This window comes from Eurypyga helias, unplaced genomic scaffold, assembly GCF_000690775.1.
Source record: "Eurypyga helias isolate BGI_N326 unplaced genomic scaffold, ASM69077v1 scaffold8647, whole genome shotgun sequence".
NCBI lineage: Eukaryota > Metazoa > Chordata > Aves > Eurypygiformes > Eurypygidae > Eurypyga > Eurypyga helias.
In genome coordinates, this window is record NW_010259812.1 from 49,367 (window position 1) to 69,773 (window position 20,407).

The 20,407-nt window shown below is 41.7% G+C and overlaps 1 protein-coding gene across 1 annotated transcript in view; it reads right to left on the bottom strand.

The window, feature by feature from the left end:
* LOC104511972 (protocadherin Fat 3-like) overlaps positions 1-20,407 on the bottom strand; it is a gene marked incomplete at its 5' end in the record, with an annotated part of 66,823 nt that overhangs the window by 34,421 nt on the left and 11,995 nt on the right. The window contains 6 exons of the mRNA XM_010154780.1: positions 5,297-6,095; positions 8,560-8,757; positions 9,266-9,409; positions 12,071-12,208; positions 12,863-13,077; positions 15,640-16,029. Coding sequence (XP_010153082.1) covers positions 5,297-6,095; positions 8,560-8,757; positions 9,266-9,409; positions 12,071-12,208; positions 12,863-13,077; positions 15,640-16,029 — 1,884 coding nt within the window. The remainder of the gene's footprint in view (positions 1-5,296; positions 6,096-8,559; positions 8,758-9,265; positions 9,410-12,070; positions 12,209-12,862; positions 13,078-15,639; positions 16,030-20,407) is intronic.

Genomic DNA, 20,407 nt, shown 5'->3' on the forward strand with positions numbered 1-20,407 from the left:
ACGGTGAAATCATTCAAGGTTACGTTGTCCACATCAAAGATTTACAGCCTGAGTTTCAATAAAATTATTCTAATGTTGCATTTCCACTCCAAAGAACACTCTTATTTACCATCCAATAAAAGATTTGAGAAATATGGATTTGAATTGATCCCTTTTTTTTTTCTGTAGGCAAGTCCAGACAATCCATGGCATTCCCTTCAAACTTCCATTGGTATTAATAAAACTGTTCCCTGCAATGTATCACACAGACACATGATCTAGCATCAACCAATGCATGGCAGGAAAAGGTGGAATGGACCCACTTGATTTTGACAGATCATCTTCAGTTTAATTCTCTAAAAGAATGTAAAAGAATTACAATCTCCCTACTAGTACACTGAGAAAGAAAACACTTCCATTGCAAAATAAGAGATCTATTTAGTTCTAGTCCAACCAAAGAAGGATCACTTCCAGGAATGTAAACACGTTTTGAAAATTGAGTGCTTCAACAATTTTAACTTGAGCCTTGTGATATTTGGTGTTTTTCTGTAAGCTTATTCTTGTGAATCTGTATAAATATCAAAAAAAAAGTGACTGTTTCTCTTGGTGACAGAAAAAAGCTTGAAAGGTGACTCCTAAAATTCAAAGTCCCAGAAAGCAAATCAAGTAAAGCTCCATACTACTACCTTTAAACATGTAAGAATTAGCTTAGTGGGGAGGGAAGACAGTCAACTCATGAGCTGCAATTTTATTTTATTTTATTTTTGGAGCATGGTGACCAGGTCTTGTAAGCAAAGGTTACCGTACACGTATCAGTGCAAATACCGTATACTTGTTTCTGCACAAGTCAACCAAGGGTTTCAGGCAGCTCAAGCACGCCTGGAAAACTTTGTGTCATGCTATGTCCTAGTAAGTCAGATTCTCTCCCAGTTTTAAGGCCAAGACATTTGACCTCTTCCATCCACTCCTTGATCACAGCTTCCCTTAAGATCCGTGATGTGGTAGATGCAATTCCCGATTTTAGTCATGTCCCCACTTCATGCTTCAGCTCCCCCACATTTTATATGAGATTGTGCGTTCTCAGCATGGGCCTTAAAATGGGGGATATTCACAGGGAGAAACATCTCTCCTTACACCAGTGCAGTGCTAAAACTACTACAGCTAAATCAAGTTTATTGAATATATCTGCAGTTCTTTGTCCCCCAGTACAGGCAGGGCACCTTCTTCTTCAGTCTTCCTGTCCTGGCTATCTTGCCATGACAACTCAAGTTTCATTAGTACTTGTGCGCTTCCTGCAAGTAGGAAAAGCGGTGCTAATCAGGAATTAGGTTTCTGATGCCCAATCCTGCAAAAAACTTTGGGACTCTCAGATGTAAAGCAAGCTCCGTGTAGCAGAGGAGACAAACCACCTTTTAAAGGTAGGTCCTATACCAATAGCAAATCTTATAATGCATCATAGCCTGTGATTTCCTTTTGTCAGAACATTCACAAAATGCTAGAAGTGGCTTCATAAAGTCTGAACTGCCTAGTTTCATCAGAAACTGGTCCAAGACTGCTATTCACTTGATTAAATAACAGGGGTGTGAGTGTCTGTACTTTTGCTGAACACTTCTGGGTGTATTAGAAAAATTCTTTCAAACTATTAAGCCAGAACCATATTAAACACTTGAAATGGAATTCATCTCATCTAACTTTAGGGCATGATTCATTCGACTGATTTTAGACATCCAGGGAGAGATGTATCACATCATACCTCGCTCTTTTCCACTGTCTGCAAATGGGGCCTGAAGTGACCAGCTCAGCTGTAGCTACATACCTACATTAGTCAAGATGATTTCAACCCAGCCCTCTCCCATAAACATATTAATGTAACCTCACTTTTGTATGATTATAACACAGAACAATTCTATAGCAAAGGAGTCCCAACAAAACCTGCCTCTTCCTTGTGTCTTTGTCTCAACACAGAAGAATTGCTTTGCATCATGAAAAAATAGAAATCTGGAATAGATTTTTGCTTCTGAAAAATTAGAATGTCATGAGAACTATTATACACGAATATATTTATTCCAGCCCTCCTACCTTTCTTTCCCACACACGCTGACAGATGTTTGCATACCTCATGTCATGAGATGGGAGGCTGGCAGTTGCATATCCCCTACAGCCACACTCAAACAAACCCCAGTTTGTTCCAATATTTTTCATACCAACTCAAGCAGATGAGCCAGAAATCTAAGGAGACAGTCTGTTATTGGAAAACTCTTTAGTTCAATTTTATTGATTTTAAAGGCTGAGATAGATGCACCTGAACTTTCGAACTTGTCCTTCCAGCACCGAGCTGCTGACGCTCCGAAGTTCACCCACCGCCTGCTTTGCAGTCTGCCTGCGTGTTCCCGTTAGATAACTCCGTTTGCTCACAAAGGTAATCTAGGTAAGCTATGCACAGCTGGCATGCATAAATTGTACATATCTGTGACATCTGCCAGTGGGAAAAACACTCCAAGTATGATACATATTTCAAGAACGAGTGAATTAGTTCAAACTCAAGATTTCTGAGTTGTAATTGAATCAGAACTCCAGAAACATATGCAATATTTTAATGGCTTGGTCATAATTCAAGCTATTAATATTTACTGGACTGGATCATGAAACTCTCCTAGTAACAAAAGAAGTATAATACTTTTATTATACTGATAATAACTTGCTAATGCTGTCTTGTTAAACAAGCCAAAAGAAATTTATTGTAGTATTTTGTGCTCTTCCTCCTGACATGCTGCATTTATATGCATGGGCAAGAACTACCAGTCAAGGAAGTATTTGCATTTTCCTAACTCTTTTACTAGGCCCAGTCTTAAGACTTCATGAATGCAAAACTATACATACGTTCCCTAATCAATGTACCTTCAGAAGTCTGTGTTACCTCCTATGGGATAAAACACAGTGTGTGTCTGTGTACTTACCTAAATACGAAGACATTTCTAGTGACTCCTTTAATTAAAAAAAGTAAAAGAGGCTGAAGCATTAAATAACGTGGAGAAGGGAAAAGTACGTATTTTTTTACTTCCCACCGAGATCCCTCATCTTTGGGCAAGTAGTAGGGACCAAAGCCTTCACCCCTGCGGCAGCTGTCCTTAGATCAGCAGCTCTGAGCACTATTTCGTTACCAGCCGGGTGGTGGACTTGACACGCACAATGCCACCCCAAGTCTGGTGGGTCACCCCTGGTAAATCAGCAAGTAGTGGCCTGAACAGGAGCTGTGGGAACCCTTCCAGCTTCCCAGCTGGACCAGGACAAGCTGCCTGTTGAACTGTTCCCATACAGCAGTACCAAGGCCATGATAAACAGTCCAGAGGCTAGGGACCACAGACAGAACCACACTGCCTTTCCGGCAGCTTGACATACATTTTGAGGATTGACTGGTACATGACAGAAAAATTTGGAAATTGCTGTCCCAGCTGATTTCTTGTGCTTCCAGTGCAAACTTGCTGTGCAGGGAGGAAAAGGGAGAAAGCTGCTGGATTAGAACTGTACTGCATTGCCAAGTCCTTTTTTTTTGAGCTAAGCTAAGGGATTATGAGGCAGATCCACATAGTATCTGAAGGGAATAATAGATCATTACTGACTTTAATAAGCAGTGAAATGAAATTATAAACAATTAAAATGTTGGCTTCCACAAAACCAGTTTCTGACTGTACGGGCTATCACTATCCCCATGGAGATAAGGATTTCTGACTTCTTGGTATGAAAACGAGACAAAGCTACGACTTGGAGAATACAGAAGTGTTTTGCCGATATTATCATAGAATCATAGAATGGTTGGGGTTGGAAGGGACCTTAAAGCCCATCCAGTTCCAACCCCCCTGCCATGGGCAGGGACATCTTCCACTACACCAGGTTGCTCAAAGCCTCATCCAGCCTGGCCTTGAACACTTCCAGGGATGGGGCATCCACAGCTTCTCTGGGCAACCTGTTCCCATGCCTCACCACCCTCTCTGTGAAGAACGTCTTCCTGATATCTAATCTAAACCTCCCTGCTTCCAGTTTAAACCCATTACCCCTTGTCCTGCCACTACAGGCCCTATTGCTCCTTCACTGGCTCCTGGACTTGTCTGGAGGGTACTGCAGCACTGTCCCTTTTAAACCTGTGAAATTCCTTTCTTTCAGAGCTTTTCATGTGTGACAAAACACCGACTATTGTTATAATAGATACATCTGTTTGAAACTTATAATGCTATTCCTTAAAAATTGACCAGTCTGCTCTTGAATGTACATGAAAATACCTCAGATCCATAATTCTGATGTTTTTACAGAACTGAACTTCTAAAGCATTATTATTCACATGCCTCAGGAGACAATGATTTCTGGTTAAGTTTTAAGCAATTTATGCCTATTTTCATCCCCACTCAAGTCAATGGTAAGACACAAAGTCCTGCTGACTGTTGCAGAAACAAAGGGTGGTTACTGAGAGACGTGGCTGCTGAATGACCGCACTGCTCTGTGTCTATGTGTGCATGCGTGCCTAACGTGAGGGAGACTTAGATGTATTGATTTTACAGCAGCGTTTTTTTATTCTGCTCTTCAATGAAGTGGAATGAGGAGCAAACAGCCTGGCAAACAAAAGAAACAGAACTATTATTATAACTGCCTGAGCTTTTATACTCCAAGTGCGGAATCACAAGGAAGATGGGCTCTGGAGTCTCTCTCTCATATAGATGCCCGTGTTAAAATCTCTGCCAAAATGTGGAGCAGTCTGAAACTCACCCTGTCACCTACTGTAGCATTAAAGGTCAGGAACAGTGCTGGCTTGCAGTTAAACCAATAAAATACTTCATTGGTTTCCATGCCTCTCTGCAAAAATGGGGCTGGAAAAGGCCCTTTCACCTGCACTGCTTAGGTCAGGGGTCCTTTTCCCTTGGAGATGGCTGGTGCATCGCTGCGGACCAGGCTGCTCTGCTACGGTCACACTCTGGGTTTATTCCACTGGTGGCATGGAGGGGGTGGGAAACCCCATCCCTCCTCCTCTCCTCTCCCCTGCTCTCCCCTTCGTTCGCCTCCCCTGGAAGCTGGTTGATGGCTCTGATTACGGAGCCTCCAGGAAAGCAGTCTTTGTCTTAGAAGGCCAAAGTTCATCAACTTCCATTTACATCAGTAAACACGAACAATTCTTCCTGAGCCTGAGAAATCAATTCCCACAATACATCAGCCAGTTGTGCTTTAACGGGCTGAATTGAAATGCCCCTTCTAATCTGCATCAGAGGAATAAAACCGATCCTATCACATAATGTGTACGGATGGGAGGGGAAGAGGGAACGGTACTCACCATTGCACATGCAGCGCACATTCCTGTAAAAGCGGGGGCACACAAAACTAATTCGTGCTGTGCTATAGGTCATCAGCGAATGCGAATCAATAGATAGACTTTGCTCACAGTGTTGTTCCTGACAATCTAGTCCAGAGCAATTCTTCTCCAAGATAGCAGAAATACGAATCACATTTTCCAAGTGTCTCCTTGCATTGGTAAGCTTCTGAATCAAATAGGCAGGCTTATAGAAACCACCGTTGTGCATCTGAACCGCAAACAGCATGTCAAGCTGACTGCTGCCTGCCACCGGCTGAATACTGATGATGTGCAGGCTGTCTTGTTTTTGGGAGAGCACTGCGTTTCGCAAGGTACGCCTGAACCCGTGCATGTGAAGGCCCACAAAGTCTTCCGGGGAAACGTTCTCAAAACGGATGGTGACTGTGTTCTGCAGCATTTCTTGTAGCAACTGCTCAACGTGGACCACAACGTCGATGGGTACCTGGAACCGGCCATCACTGACAGAGACGTTCAGGACATACTTGCCGTTATCAAGCCCTCCAAGCGCAATGATCTTTCCATCATGGCTGTTGACCTTGAACAAACTTTTCTGCTCTGATTTTAGCGTATATGTGAGGACATCATACACATCCTGGTCTGTGGCATGAATTTTCCCAATGACTCCGCCAGGAAAATCGTCTTCCATGGTGACAATGAAAATCTCCAGTGGAATGGCAGTCGGTTTGTGAATGCTCTCTTCAATAACTCTCACCTGAACGTAGGTGTGGGAAACCTGCTGAGGCTTTCCAGAGTCCTTTGCCTAATGTAATTTAGAAAAAAACAACAAAACTCAAAATGTAACACACACATAACACAGCCAACAACCATGTCTTCCTGCTATATATGGTTTCACAGCATCAGTAATTCTGAAGACCTCTCAAAATAACATCCCAAACGCATTTGCAAAATACATATGTAAAGAAATGTCTCAGCCATTTCTAGCAGTGGAACTTACAAACTCTTTAGGGAAGCACTGATATCCCATCTAAGTGGATTGCAGAGATAAATGTGTCAGCAGAATGTCTCATTACTCAGACTGAAATGATCCCACGATCCCACAGCTATCACTTGTCCTCTTCAAAACAGAGCCATCTGAATATGGTATACTCTGCACCAAGTGGAGTTTGGGCTCACTCCTACCCTGGGAAAGAGACTGAAGCCCACTCGAATATCAGCATCAGTTTCTGCATTGCTTGGTGTGCTCCAAAGTGTTTCAGACCCTGTTTAGTTTGTGTGGACGTGAGGGACTTCAGAGTTTTTCTACAGTACTCTGTAATTCTTTACCTGAAGCAGGCAAGAAACATGCTTGAAATAAATGAAATTTATCGTCCTCCAAAAATGAAATAAGGTGCTTGTGCTGTTACTAACGCTAAAATATGAGAGCAGCACTGCACTTGTACAGATGACTGTATGACCCAGAGCACGTATGATAGCATCGTTTGCACTTTTTTATAGAGAGTAAAAGAGCAAGTATGACAAAAAACCCAAGGCCATCTTGTCAGAAAGGTGTGCAAACTTGAATCAGTGTCCTTCCCTGCACTAAGAAAAATGTTTCATTGAAGTCACTATTAAGATAAACTGCTCCACACATTTATTTGCTCCAGAGAAGAATGGAAGACTAAAATACCACTGGGCAGAGAGGTAGCACACACTCAAATGTCTTTGTATTTAGACATGGGGAGGAAAATTTATGGGCTGAAGGAAAAAAAAGACAGGATGGCAATAGTAATATGGATATTACTATGAAAGGATTGGCAACTCTAAGACACAAAAATCATTTACCCTCACTCCTAAAAGGGCTGGGTGGAGTATTTAAGAAAAGGTTTTATGTGTATGTGCACACACATACATACAAATGTATATGCACAGGGATTTACATTCTATTCCACTTTCAATTGTAACATTACTTTTTAATAAACATAACAGAGAGGAGGAACCTAATGGTGGAAAGGATAAAGCAGCACTCTGGTACATATGAGTGGAAAGAAATATTTCTATGCTCTATACACAACAAGACACGATAAAATGTGTTTCCACTGCAAAAATCCCTAAAGGAAATAATACTTGGAGGAATTAGGCCTCTACAATCCAACAGCATGGTTTTTTTGAACATGTTGGTTCATCTCAGACATTGTGGTCTGTCTAATATTTCCTTTATATGACATACTTGGATCTATATAGCTAGAGGATACCACTTTAATTGTAATGCCCAATTTTGAGTATACTAAACTTTGGCTAGAAAACTGCCCTGAAAAAAGGATCTTTCAGGATGAAGGCACGGTAAGAATGAAAGGTGAGGGTTTTTTTTTTAAATTTTCCTACAAGGCTCAAAAAATGGGTTGCAGGAATATTAAATGGCAACCTTGCAAAACATCACTTTGAACTGTTTATTAACATCAGAGCTTATATTTTTTGAATAGCTACTGCTACAAACAGCATTAAGTGTGCCTGTAAAGGAGCAGCCAGGCTGTTTTTAGAGAAATAACCCTGGTAAAGCACGTGGAGGAAGCCTGCATTTCAGACTTAGAGGACCATGTCCCATTTCAGTGAAGAAGCGTAGTTCATTCTTAAACTTGCGTATTTATTGAACCCTACTACATTTTCTCCGTCAGGCTTGAGAAATGTGGGCAAATCACTTCTGGATTCACAGGTTTTTGTAATCAAAATTACCTTGGTTACAAAGTTCCTCAAGAATGACTTTAAAGCTAAGTTTGAGCTGGACTTCTATTGCATGTCTTGTTTTCACATTCTTTAAAAGCTAAGTTGACCTTGGAAATGTGATTTCATGAATTCTTGGTAGGCTTCCAAAAATTTATGATTAAATTTATGACTTAAAAGCAGAAGTGATTTTCCTTCCTAGAACAATATTTTGCTGTCACTTGTTCTGTGGTGTATTTATATGGACATAATGCAACTTTGCTTATTTTCCTTGCTTAGCTACAGAAAAAAAAAAAAGGATGAAAATCTTAAATCATCACAGCCACTGCTCAGAAAATCCATTTCATGCAGAGGAAATTGGAAAGGTGGCTGGCTACCTATTTATATTTATATGAAATTGGGTTTAAGGACATCAAAGGAAATATACCATATTGTGCACTTGTAAACTGGAATGGCATTTACCAGCAGAATACAGTCAATTAAAACCAACACATACAGGTAATGTACAGATGACCTACCACTACGAAGCTTTTTGTTTCTGTGCAGATGTGAAAATCGAGCCATACCTGCACGCAGAGCACATACTCGGTTGCAACCATGTGCTTGAAGATGACTGCAGATCTCAAGACACCGTGAGGGTCCAGCGTAAACTCCTCCTCTTCATTGCCAGTGAGGATGGTGAAGGTAAAAGGGGGGCCATTGTGAAAAGAGTCTTTGTCTGTCACTACCAGCTGCAAAATGCTTGTGCCCACTGGTTTATTTTCCTTTACACATATACACAGTGTATAAAGAAAAGGATTAAAATAATACATGTCACAATCATAAAACAACACATATTGCTAACGAGAATATTCAACTGAATGTTCTTTGCCCAAGACAGCGTTTCACAAGCAGCGTTAATTTGGCACCACTTACACCTCATGGGCGGGTAGCAGAGATGGAGGTACCCACCACATCTCCAGGGCTGATGAGCTCTGCCTGAGCAAGGTGTAAAGAAGCGCAAACTCATCCCAGCTCACACTTTTTGAGGACAGAGTACCATTTCTGGTGCAACAGGGATGAACAGTAAAATGTGTGACAGATGCCGAGGTTAAAGAGCCTCACCAAGCAGAAACTCACTGAAGAGTTAAGAAAGATGTGTTTATAGTTTCCTTTAAGTAAAATCACTTGATACATCTTTGGCAGATAAATCATCAAAAGCCACTTAACTGAAACCAAATGCTTTTGTATTTTAAAAGTCCAAGAAGTTCTGGATGTGCAGGATAAACTTACTTGAATTACAGCTGTATAATTAGCTGGAGTAAATACAGGGCTATTATCATTCACATCGGAAATGTCCACGTTGACCGTCACAGATGAAGACAAAGGAGGGGTGCCGCTATCTCTTGCCTGGATAACTAATGAATAACCAGATATCTGCAAAAAGGTGAAAACATTAAATCATCATGAAAGCGGTCCTAAATTTTAACTCATGTTCTTTACACCCAGTGCACCACCTACCATATTCTAAGGAAAGCTGTTTGGCCTCATTACCTTCCCTGCCCTTAGTATAACATTATCCTGTTTATTGCCACACTGTGTCCCAACTTCTGTTTTATAAGACTATCAATAAACGTAACAGCTTCACTGTATTAAAATAACTGTCTCAGATGATGCACTCCTGAAACAAAGGGGCAGACAAAAAATAGATGACAGGTAATATCCAAACTCAGCCACTAATACTGCAGCGAACATTTTCATCTCTCCTAGGTGTCAGATGGGATATGTGACCTGATTCTGTTTATCTTAGGGTTGGTTTTCAGGATATTATACAAATTACGAAAGCCAACCTCAGTTTTACACATAGTGTATCTAACATAGTGATGGAGAACCAAGAAAAAGTTCACAGACAGTTGGCTTAAACATACTGGAAAACATTTGGGACGACTAGGGACAACACAGTCTCTGTAGGAACACGGTACTATCCAACATTTAGTAGAAGAGAAGGGGTTTTTGAGCATATTTGTGTGCAACAACCACTAACTACTCAGCACGGTGTGGGCAGTTCAGTGCATCACCCATGGGCCCTCTACGCACATATGTGCCCATGCGTGAGGTGTGAGCGAATGTGACAATTTGCCAAAGCTCTGTCTACACACAGCGTATGGATGACAGACTGGTTTTGTGAACCACATACTTGAGCCAGCCTTCTTACACGGCTGCTCTTCACTGTGTGTCGCTCTACGCTCCCCGCAGAGGGCTGCTGACACGTCTGCCCCTGAATCCTTCTACGGTGGAGCCAGCACAGGGCAAAACGCGCGCCAGAGAAAACACCCCACTCCAGCCTCTCAGTGAGGGGCTGGGAAGGGAAGAAACATGCCCCTGGAGAAGGGAGTGACATAACATTAAGGGTGCTTTTTCAGGGTGAGAAGAACTCCAAAGCCATTTGAAAAACAAAAGCTATTTGGGTAGGAGGGAGGAGTACAGGGTAAGCGTATGAAACAAGGAAGCTCATCTGGGATTTGGGACCAATCTAAAAAAAAAGGTATGTTTATTGCAAGGGTTGTATGGAGGAGAAAGACTGCAGTTTGGTGGGGTTGTAGTGTCAGAGGAGAGAGGAAGAATCCTGAACCATGGAAAGTGAAGAAACTGAGGCAGAGAATGAATCTTTTTTTTTCTTTTTCCCCTTTGAAGCTGTAATTTCTACTGCTAGCTAAAATCAAGATCGAGAGTCTTGTAGGGTCTTTCCAAATGTTTTGCATGATTGCTTTCATTTTTATGTATCCCAGAAGAGTAGGTGGCAAAAGTCATGGTTTCTATGCGATTACAGCTCTAGAAATGAGTTTCCTTAAACCACTGAAACCTGGGAGTCAGCACTGCCTTTGGGGATATACAGCAGGAGGGGGGGTCATGTACCACTTTCCCTGAAGGGGTCAGAAACACCAGTGTGTAGGAAATGTGCCAAGGAAGCAAAGAAAAAGACCGTATCACAGCTTGTTTTAACCAAGGTGGACTTTGGAAAATGCAGATCTAACAGAGCTGGCATTAAACATGCGCACGCTAGTGAGGGTGAATGTGTGTCTGAATGCAGATGGATGTGAGCACACTTCAGAAAGGAAATAAAATCATACCAAGAAATTAAGCCTGTGCCATTTAAAAGAAATATATTGCAGCAAATTTGTAACACGGACAGCCATTGTTACTTCCCTGTCCTCAACAGTCTGCGGCAAAGTCATTCTGCCACCCAACACTCACAGTTTAATCCTGCCTTCGTTATAACACGGAAAATGTATTTGCCAGTGTTTCAAGCAGTGGCCCTGATTCCAGTAGAGAGCTCTTCCAGCTGAGCCCATATTCTGAGGAGAGCAATCAGCTTCCCCAGTTTCATGGATGCTCAGAGGCAGTGGATTTCTTCATGCATTGCAAGACTTTTAGAGCCACGCAGCACTCTCCCACCCTGCCAGTAGCACAGGCAACTGCATGTGTTTGTTTGGTTTCTTTTTAAAAAAGCTGCTAATTGCTAGGTATGGCAAAATGGTGATAAATTACCCTGAATGAATAATCTAGTGAACAAACAAAGCAGCAGAATCTGTTTAATGAAGCACTCTCTCACTTTTGGTACAGCCTGGCCACTTCATAACATCACCTCCCCAGTGACATGTTTTTCAGAGCGCTAATTAATGGCTGAGGTCTCAGCTCGGTGCTTGGTGCCACAATCTGGAGTATGTTGTAATCACTCTGTTGCACACACTGCTGCACGTGTGCGCTTGCACGCGCAGGAGAGGAGGCAGCTCATTAACACAGCAACAGCTGCCCGTGGCACCGCAGGAGAATTCCAGGGTTGTTTTTTTCCCCCGACCCGGCCTCAGCTGCTGAGTTGGTGCAGGGTGGGAACACAGGCAGAGCAGTTGGCTTGTCAACAGGACCGGGGATAGGCTTGCGGCGGGAAGAAGTGGAACAACATTAGAAAGACCTGTTGGAGCATCTTAGGCTGACCAGTGCAGAGTATAAAAGAAGATTCAAAATGAGTTAGCAGCAGAGTTGAAGTCAATACACATCTGTAAGTCATTGTAAGTTCAGAAGTCCCACATGTCTTACCCTTTCTCTATCCAATTTCTTTTTAACCTTCACGAGTCCCAAAACAGGATCAACAGAAAATTCATTGTCTCGATCCCCATTCACTATGGAAAAATGAATCTGGCCATTGGAAGGACTGTCCAGATCTTCTGCTATCAACTTTTTTGAGAGAAAAGTGAAAATTAGCAAACCAGGTATTAAGCCATCCGTATGCTACATCAATTGCTACACACCCCAAAACGTGAGACTTCATATTCCGCCAGACTAGTTACATCTGAACTGCACATCTCTACAGCATCAACCTCCCCTTGGACCTTCTCAAAATTCTAGCCTTAAAACATATACATATTTTAATCTTAATATTACAGATAACACTTTCTTTCTGGATCCCCCAGTTCCAAGATGAGAGCACTGGGAGGTGTGGGTATAGCACACTGCATGCCAGCTACAAATACGACATGATACAAATTACTATGTATTTCACTGAAAATTTGAATTCTGCCTTTCAAAAAAAAAAAAAAATCCACTTCTTTCTAGCTGACTCATGAAATTCATTGCCTTAAACATGTCCTTACTCCTTGACAGCATATCAGGGTTGAAAAGAAATAGTCGGTGCTACTGCTACTTTCTTTTTTTGGGGAAAATTGGCAACAACCTGGAAGCAGCAGCAGACGCAGAACGTTGGCTAGACAATAGGTTGGGTGACTTAGGATGCAGTAGTTATCATTATTAACTAGTTAATTAACTATTTTAACAGAGGTCATGTAGCAGAGAGCTTCATCCAACCTAAACGTTGCCCACGGCCTCACTCACCATTATCACCGAGTCACCGATGGCAGCGTCCTCGCTGATGACCGCGCTGTAGACCACCTGGCTGAATTTCGGTGCGTTGTCATTAACATCCGTCACGTTTACATTCACGGTCGTGACGGCGCTCAAAGCTGGAGTACCTCCATCTTTTGCTTCTACTACTAAGTAGAAATCCTTACATGATTCGTAATCCAAAGCTTCAAAAATGGAAATCGCTCCTTTGAAGCAAGGGAGGGAATGTCAACAGCCATGGAAAAACAAATAATGCTACAGACTAAGGGATTTGACTGTAGTAAACAGTACAGCATGCTATTTATCACCATGTCACACATACAAAATATGTTGTTCTAACTGTAACACTGCCCAATCCAATAAAAATATTTGGTCAGGTTTCTACTGCCGTCGTTTTGTTAAAGAATGATGCCAATTGCATTTGGGTTGCCTCTGCAGAAAGGACCTTCAGAAAGCATGAAACAATGAATGTTTTCTCAAGAAAATAGCTTTTATTATACCAGTACTGTAGACCAAGAAGTGGGGGCCATATCCACACATGTGCCGGGCCTCATGCACAGAGCCTGTGAGAGAACTGGATGCCGACTCTGGAAATCAGCCCTGACAAGTCAACAGAAATTCACTCCCACATAACTACCTTCTCATGAATTAAACACAAATGGATGGGGTATGAATATCTTTGAGAAATCAATTGTCTATCATTTATGTGATTAAACAGCGAGTTGTCCACTCAACTAGCTTTACAAATTCTGGGTTCCCTCACCACACAATCAAAACTAGAATTCTCTGTAACTTGACTCACTCCATGCCCCTGGACCTCATCTAAGAGAGAAATGCTCTTATGCAAGCCCTCCACTTGTTTCACATGTACCCATGACCTGAACAAGAAGGGGGGAGTGAGTTCTGCACAGATTACCAGTGATGCCTTGAAGGCGGTCATACTGGGCATGGCAAGAAAGGCTTAAACCAAGTCCTTAAGCTTGGCAAGCTAAATCTTTTTCAGTACAGACCCACCAGGAGCAGGGATGTGTGGGGCTTAAAGGTCATGTAGTCCAACTGCTGCCCAACACAGGTCAGCTAAACCTAGTCATTGTTGAAGGTACTCATCTCTAATGTTCTTATAAACTTCCAACAACATCAGTTTCCTAACCTTCTTAGGAAATGTATTTGAGTACTTAATAATCATTACAGTGAGGAATTTCTTCCTATCATTTAACCGAAATAATCCAAATGCAATTTAATCCAAATGCAATTTAAATCCATTCACAACTTCTTTTCTCATGAGTGCACATGGGGAACAGTTTATTACTCTCCTCTTCATAGGTATTTTTTACAAGCTTGAATACTAACAGTATGTCTTCTCTTTTCTAGCTTAAATAGCCTCAATTCCTTCAATCTTTCCTGGTAAGTCACATTTTATAGACCTCAGATCATCATTCTTAATCTCATCTGGGCTCTCTCCAAATGAATCCTACCTTTCAGCATGACTTGCTGGAAGCAGGAGCCCTGGAGAGAATCTTCCAAGTGGCTAGCAGAGAGTTCCCACTGATAAATGGTGTGAAGGACATTATTTTTCAAGCCCTGATCAAGCATGCTACATCAGCACCCGGCTGTTTGGAAACTGAGCTCCTGCTTCTAAACCGATAATAATGGAGCTGTCACACATTAATGAATAATAAATAGGGTTTTTTTTCCCCCTCTGTGATTAAGCTTCATTATGGGTTTTTATTGATTTATCTCCTTGGCTTCATTGTCAAATGTGAAGTTAAGTATCGCTGTCTAGGCGTATTTATGTTTGAATTTTGCTAGCACTAATCAACATTATGAAGATAGCAGACAACACACAATTATGTTAAGTCCCTTACGTGTAAGGCAGTGGCCTCCACAGAGTGGAAAGAGATTTTTGCACACAGCAATATAAATGATGGAATGCATCATTCTGAGATTTTCCAGGTTACTGGTTATTACAGCTGCACTCAAACAAGTGTTACCTTCAGCTTTCAAAATCAAGATTGTTTTGCTCTAAGCTCTGGGGGCAGATTTGTACTGATCATCGTGAATATTATGAGAATAAGGGGATCCGCTACAGGAAGCACAGAAGAATCACAGCATACTGTTGACGGATTAAAACCTCATAAGAATAAAGAATATATCCACTAAGGAAATACAAAGAAAATGAACCTCTTCAACCAAATAAGGCAGTTTTTCTTAGTATTTCTTAAAGGGAAGCAGCATTGTGTTTTTAAAATGTGATGTGTAACCAAAAAAATAAACCCAAACCACAGCCGAAGTCAACTGTCAGACAACACAGATCAGGAGCACCCTGAGTGAGTGAAGATACATACGGCTGTATGAACAGCAGTCACCACTGGACACGTTGAGACTGCCAGCTATTTGGACCTGACAGCACTGTCTGGTCCTTGCTAAGGTCCAGACTGTTGAGGCTTTACTCAGCTGGTAAGCAGGTCAGCATTGCAAGTGTTCAGAAGTGTAAGGGTTGCACAGTTTGGCTAATGGGTTGTCACATCCACATTGAGTTCAATAAACAAACTAATGGAGAAAAGAATTCTCCACTGGGGCAGCTGAGTGTGAGTGTAATTTACATCACTCTCCAAATTAAAATTAGTTTTTAACTGCACAACTAATTCTATATTGACAAGCTCCAACCCTCCATCCTTGGAAATGTTTTGGTTCGAGACCTTTCCCCAAAGCATCCGCATTTTTCTGACATTTCATTTTGCATTATAAGTAAAAGCCAATTTACAAACCTGTTTTTGAGTTAATCCTGAACTTCCCTTTCTCATTGCCCGACCTGATGACATAGGCAATCTCAGCATTAGTACCAATGTCTTGGCTCGTAGCAAAAACAGAAAGGACCTCAGTGCCAGGTGAGGTGTCTTCAGGTACTGTAACAAGATAATCTCTTCTTTCAAACACAGGGGGGTTGTCATTTATGTCCAGCACTGTAATGGTAACGGTAGCAAACGAGGACAAGGTCAGCACAATGCTCTGATCTGAGGCCTTTACACTGATGTTATAGGAAGACTGAAGCTCTCTATCAAGTGGATGCTCCAAAATAATGATTCCTGATGACCGGTCGACTGAGAAGTAACCACCTGCAGAGTCTGCCAGGGAATAGGTAACTTTTCTGTTCACACCTGAAAGAGAAGCAAATGTGAAAATGATAAAGGGAATAAAGAGAACAACAACTTCTTCCCCTCTAATGGAAACCCTAAGCAAAATCTGCTTTCACAACGATCATTTTCAGTGGAAGAAGAGCACATGGAGTTAAGACTGCCTGTGGGTACAGTATTGCTGAAGGCCTGAGAGGCCAGGACATGCTCTTCTCACATGTCAAAACCTCGTGGATAAGTTGAGTTCCTTCCCTCATCATGATACTTTTTTAAAAGATCACTTTGTGGAACTGCTGTGTAATGAAACTTCAAAGCAGAATCCAGATATGGTCCTTGCCCAGAAAAGCGTACAATTGAATTAGATGAGACAGGCAGAATGCTGAAATTGGAAATGTCTCAGAGCACATCTTGAAGGAATAGAAATGTACATAAGGGAAAAATAAACCCATAAAAATACATCAGGTGGCACAGAATGTACTTGCTACCTGTGCTGCCTTGATCCCGCTGTTGAGCAGCACAGTATTATCGTAAGATGATACCTGTTAGACCAAAGCTGCATCAAAGAACTGCCAGAACATGGAAATTTTAGAAAGGAAAGTCCCTCACTCCCTCAATTTGAGAGAAAAAATTGAGCTATACAAAAGAGAACCTGTGTTTTTCACATCCTGCCTGTATTTCCCAATACATGACACCTATCCACCCAGCTGCTGAATATGCAGATCTATGTTAAGGTTGTTGTCAGTAATAAGGCCTGAGGGGAAGGTACTGACTTGGTTGCTTGCTGCACTACAGTGGGATAGCCATTTCAAATCTAATTAAAAGTGAACACAGACACAACCTAATTCAACTCCGTTGATGCTGGCTGATGTTGTGATTTGGTCCCGGGTGCTTCACCGAGAGAATATAACTAAAACACAAAGATCCACTAAAATGGAGTCCCTGTTTTTAACATTTCTCACATGAGCATTTGCTGCCCTTTTTGTTGGAGAACAGACTTTACAAGCCTGACATTAATCAGATGAACAAGAGCTACCAATCCCTTCTAGGCATATTTTGTTAATTTAAAATTTGTGACAGTGTTATTCTGCTTTCCAGCAGCAAAGCATTGTAGAAATGTCTGATCAAAAGCAGCACAAATCACATTTGTTTTCTGCCTGACATAGCAGGAGTAGAGCATCCACACAAGGGGGAGCTGGGAGACCCTTTCTTCAATCACATGAACATAAAAGCTAACGCAACTACAAAGTCCTAGATGCTACTTGGAAAGCATCAGGAATTAGTGTTTGGCCTCTTCAGGGAATAAAGTTTTTATGTGGTGCTTGAGACACCAGAGTGTATTTCAAATGTCTTTAAAATAAGGAAATTTTTAAATGACAATGTTGCAATGAACCAGTTTCTTTTTTAATCACAGCAGGACCTCTCTACTCTCATGGCATCTCAAATGTGAAAAATACAGAGGCGCCCTTCAGCAAAACAGGCAAGGCAGGTGACTCCTGTCCTACAGAGGAACCAAGCTCAGCCATGAACTAGTCAGAGGCTCTGTCACGTGTTGAAACACCTGGACCTACAGCCTGCTGCAGACCACGCTCACCTCTTCACTTGGCCTCTTCATACCTCCATCCGAATGCTCCATCAGCTAACAATCAGACTGACAAAGTGAAAAAGGAGGAAAACCCTCTGGAAGGCGGAAGGTTCTGAGGGTGAATGGCTGGAGGTGTGTCCACATTTTCAGCCCGGGAGGATCTCCTGCTAGTAATCATGCCTGAACTTCCACTTATAAAGAGGGACAGACCTGACCAGAACAGTTAATGAGATACTAATTAAAACTGATCCCTGGGAATGTTGGAAAGGGGATTTTGCCTAATTCAGAGCATGCAGTTGAACACTCAACCTACACATGAGTTTCAACTGTAAAGCTATTTAGTATTCTGTACTGGGATCTCTTGCGTCTGCCAGTTTCTACACAGAATCAGGTAGTCCTCCGAAGCCGAGACCTGGCCACGTGCCTTCCACACGTGTGTGTCTGTGACTGCAGGAGAGCCTTGGCCTAGTCTGGGTTTTCTCTGGCACAAAGACCCTTTTTGATGCTCATGACAGCATACCTGGGCACAACCCAGAAGATTCAGATGCCATGCTCTTTAAAGGCACAAAACACTAGAAAGGAGATGGCCTACTGATGAATCTGAAATCTACTGATGTTCCTTGAAACACTCCAAAATTTCATCAAGAACATCTTGCAAGGGGGAGTGGGAGAGACAGAATGTGGTGCATGTGACACCGTGTAGGGTCTGTTTACATACAAGAAGTAGTAACTCCAGTGACTGCAATCTGATTGATATATGATCAGACAACGCTCCTTGTATTCTACATCCTAAGGTTGATTCCTGTTAATTAACAAAATATGAAAAATATTTTTTGCTAAGTGATTGCTAGTGGTCCTACAATGAAGACAGCTCAGATACGGATTATGGTGTTACGGTTGCTAAATCTAATTTTAGGGATTTTTAGGCAGAAATGGAGGGAGTTACTTCTTGAAGGCAAGTGTGGGGTTTTTTCTTTCTGTAAAACAAAAGAGGGATATAGACGTTCCAGGCATGTAGGCAACCTGTACCAGTCTGGTTTGATGTTGAAAATAGTCTTATTTTGCCCATGGGACCTGGAAGAAATGCTCTTAGAAGTGAAAGTGCCATTTTATGCAAGGAAGAGAAGGACAGAGGACCTGAGCTAGGATGCTCACAGGTTCCAATCCCTGGTGGCTTTTTGCCTGAGGCAGAATAGAAGGTGAAATACAGGTCTCAGCTGCCTGCCAACCTTGTGTATTTTGTGGGGCTGGAATTTAATGATTGCTTCTTAGGAAGAAAATAAAGTCAAAGAAAATGAAGTAAAAAAGAAAAGCTGTGGCAGGAGAGCACTTTGAAAAAAATATTGTATCAATAGCACTTTCCACTCAGCTTCCTGAACTGAGGCTGAAACCAAGCGAGCATGAGGCAAAGATGAAACTGGAAGTTAATCCTACTGAAATCCGAAGTGCTTTAATCCAGCAGCTATCATCTGCTGAAAGAGAAGCACCCACCAGTGTGTATCAATGGCATCCTTGCTGTGGAGGCGATGGTAGATTCTGCTGTGACTATAAAGGAGGTGTTTTCTGTGGAAACAAAACAACTGCTCCAACACTGTGGTTCCTGCACTGGTAAAGTGAGCAGTCCTCCCACACTGCCTGTCCACAGCTGCTGGGGGATTAATGACTGTGAACTGCGTTGTGTCTATTCACTTAGTCATACTTCTCAGATTTCTAAGGTGTCAGTCACAAACGTAAGCTATTTGAACATGGAAGGCTCTGCAGGAACTTCTATTACTCTAAGAGGACAGCAGTACATTTTTTTTTTAAATAAAGAAATAAGCAAGTACCTTTTCTATTTAGACTTGTATTAGCATATGACAGAATACTGCCCTTTGCCAAATCTCTGGTGTGAAGAGCTTGTACAACATACACCCGTCTATTACCTCAAATGCCATCTTTCAAACAGGGTTTTTTTCTTGTTTTCTTCTGTATTAAAACAAGGGGGCATGCACTGCATGTCACATAATAACATCTTCTATGCCTTTACTACTTTAAATAGCACCAGGGAAATAAAATAGCCTCTCTTTATAATTCAGGAGTATCAAAATCCTCCTTGTCTAACTCAGTTGAAAATGGTGGAGTTACAACTCGGTTTGATCCATACTGACACCAATTAAAAGGCTGAGCATTAACACAACAGGCGCAATCTCCATATGACAGTGAGTTTCTGCATTGGGCATTACCTGACAACTGCATTGCACATGTACTAAAACTGACACGTATTAAAGACCATGCGCAGTGTGTTTATCATTTCTGTTTTCATCTGTCACCCTGAGCTCATTATTTAATGTGTCTCCCCAAGTATAGCTAGCCCACTCATACTTGTTTCTCTCTGGAAAATGATGCTTAGCTTTGTCATCTGCTCATTTTCATTTTGAAAACCTAGAGAAAGAAAAATAATGGCAAACATTAAAAATAAACAAACAAAAAGTAAACAGAAAGCTGTCCAGAAAGAGAGCTGTAAAAAGAGTTATTTAGCAATTTAGCAGTGATTTGCAAGCACAGTATCTGATTATTGTGCTTCCTCTTGCCTCTGCCTTTCATGGGGTGACTATTAACACCAGCATGTAGCTATGGCCTTTCCTGATTACCCGAATGTTAACCACAATACCAATTACTGGAAGTTAAAAGTCCACAACTTCATTAACCGCAAACAAGACAAAAGACGAATACTAAATCAGATTTTATAATACTCCACTCCATCATTTTGAGATGAAAGAGAGAAATCTTGCCAGAAGAACCTCGCTGAACTCTAGAAGAATATACAGCCCCATAGGGAAA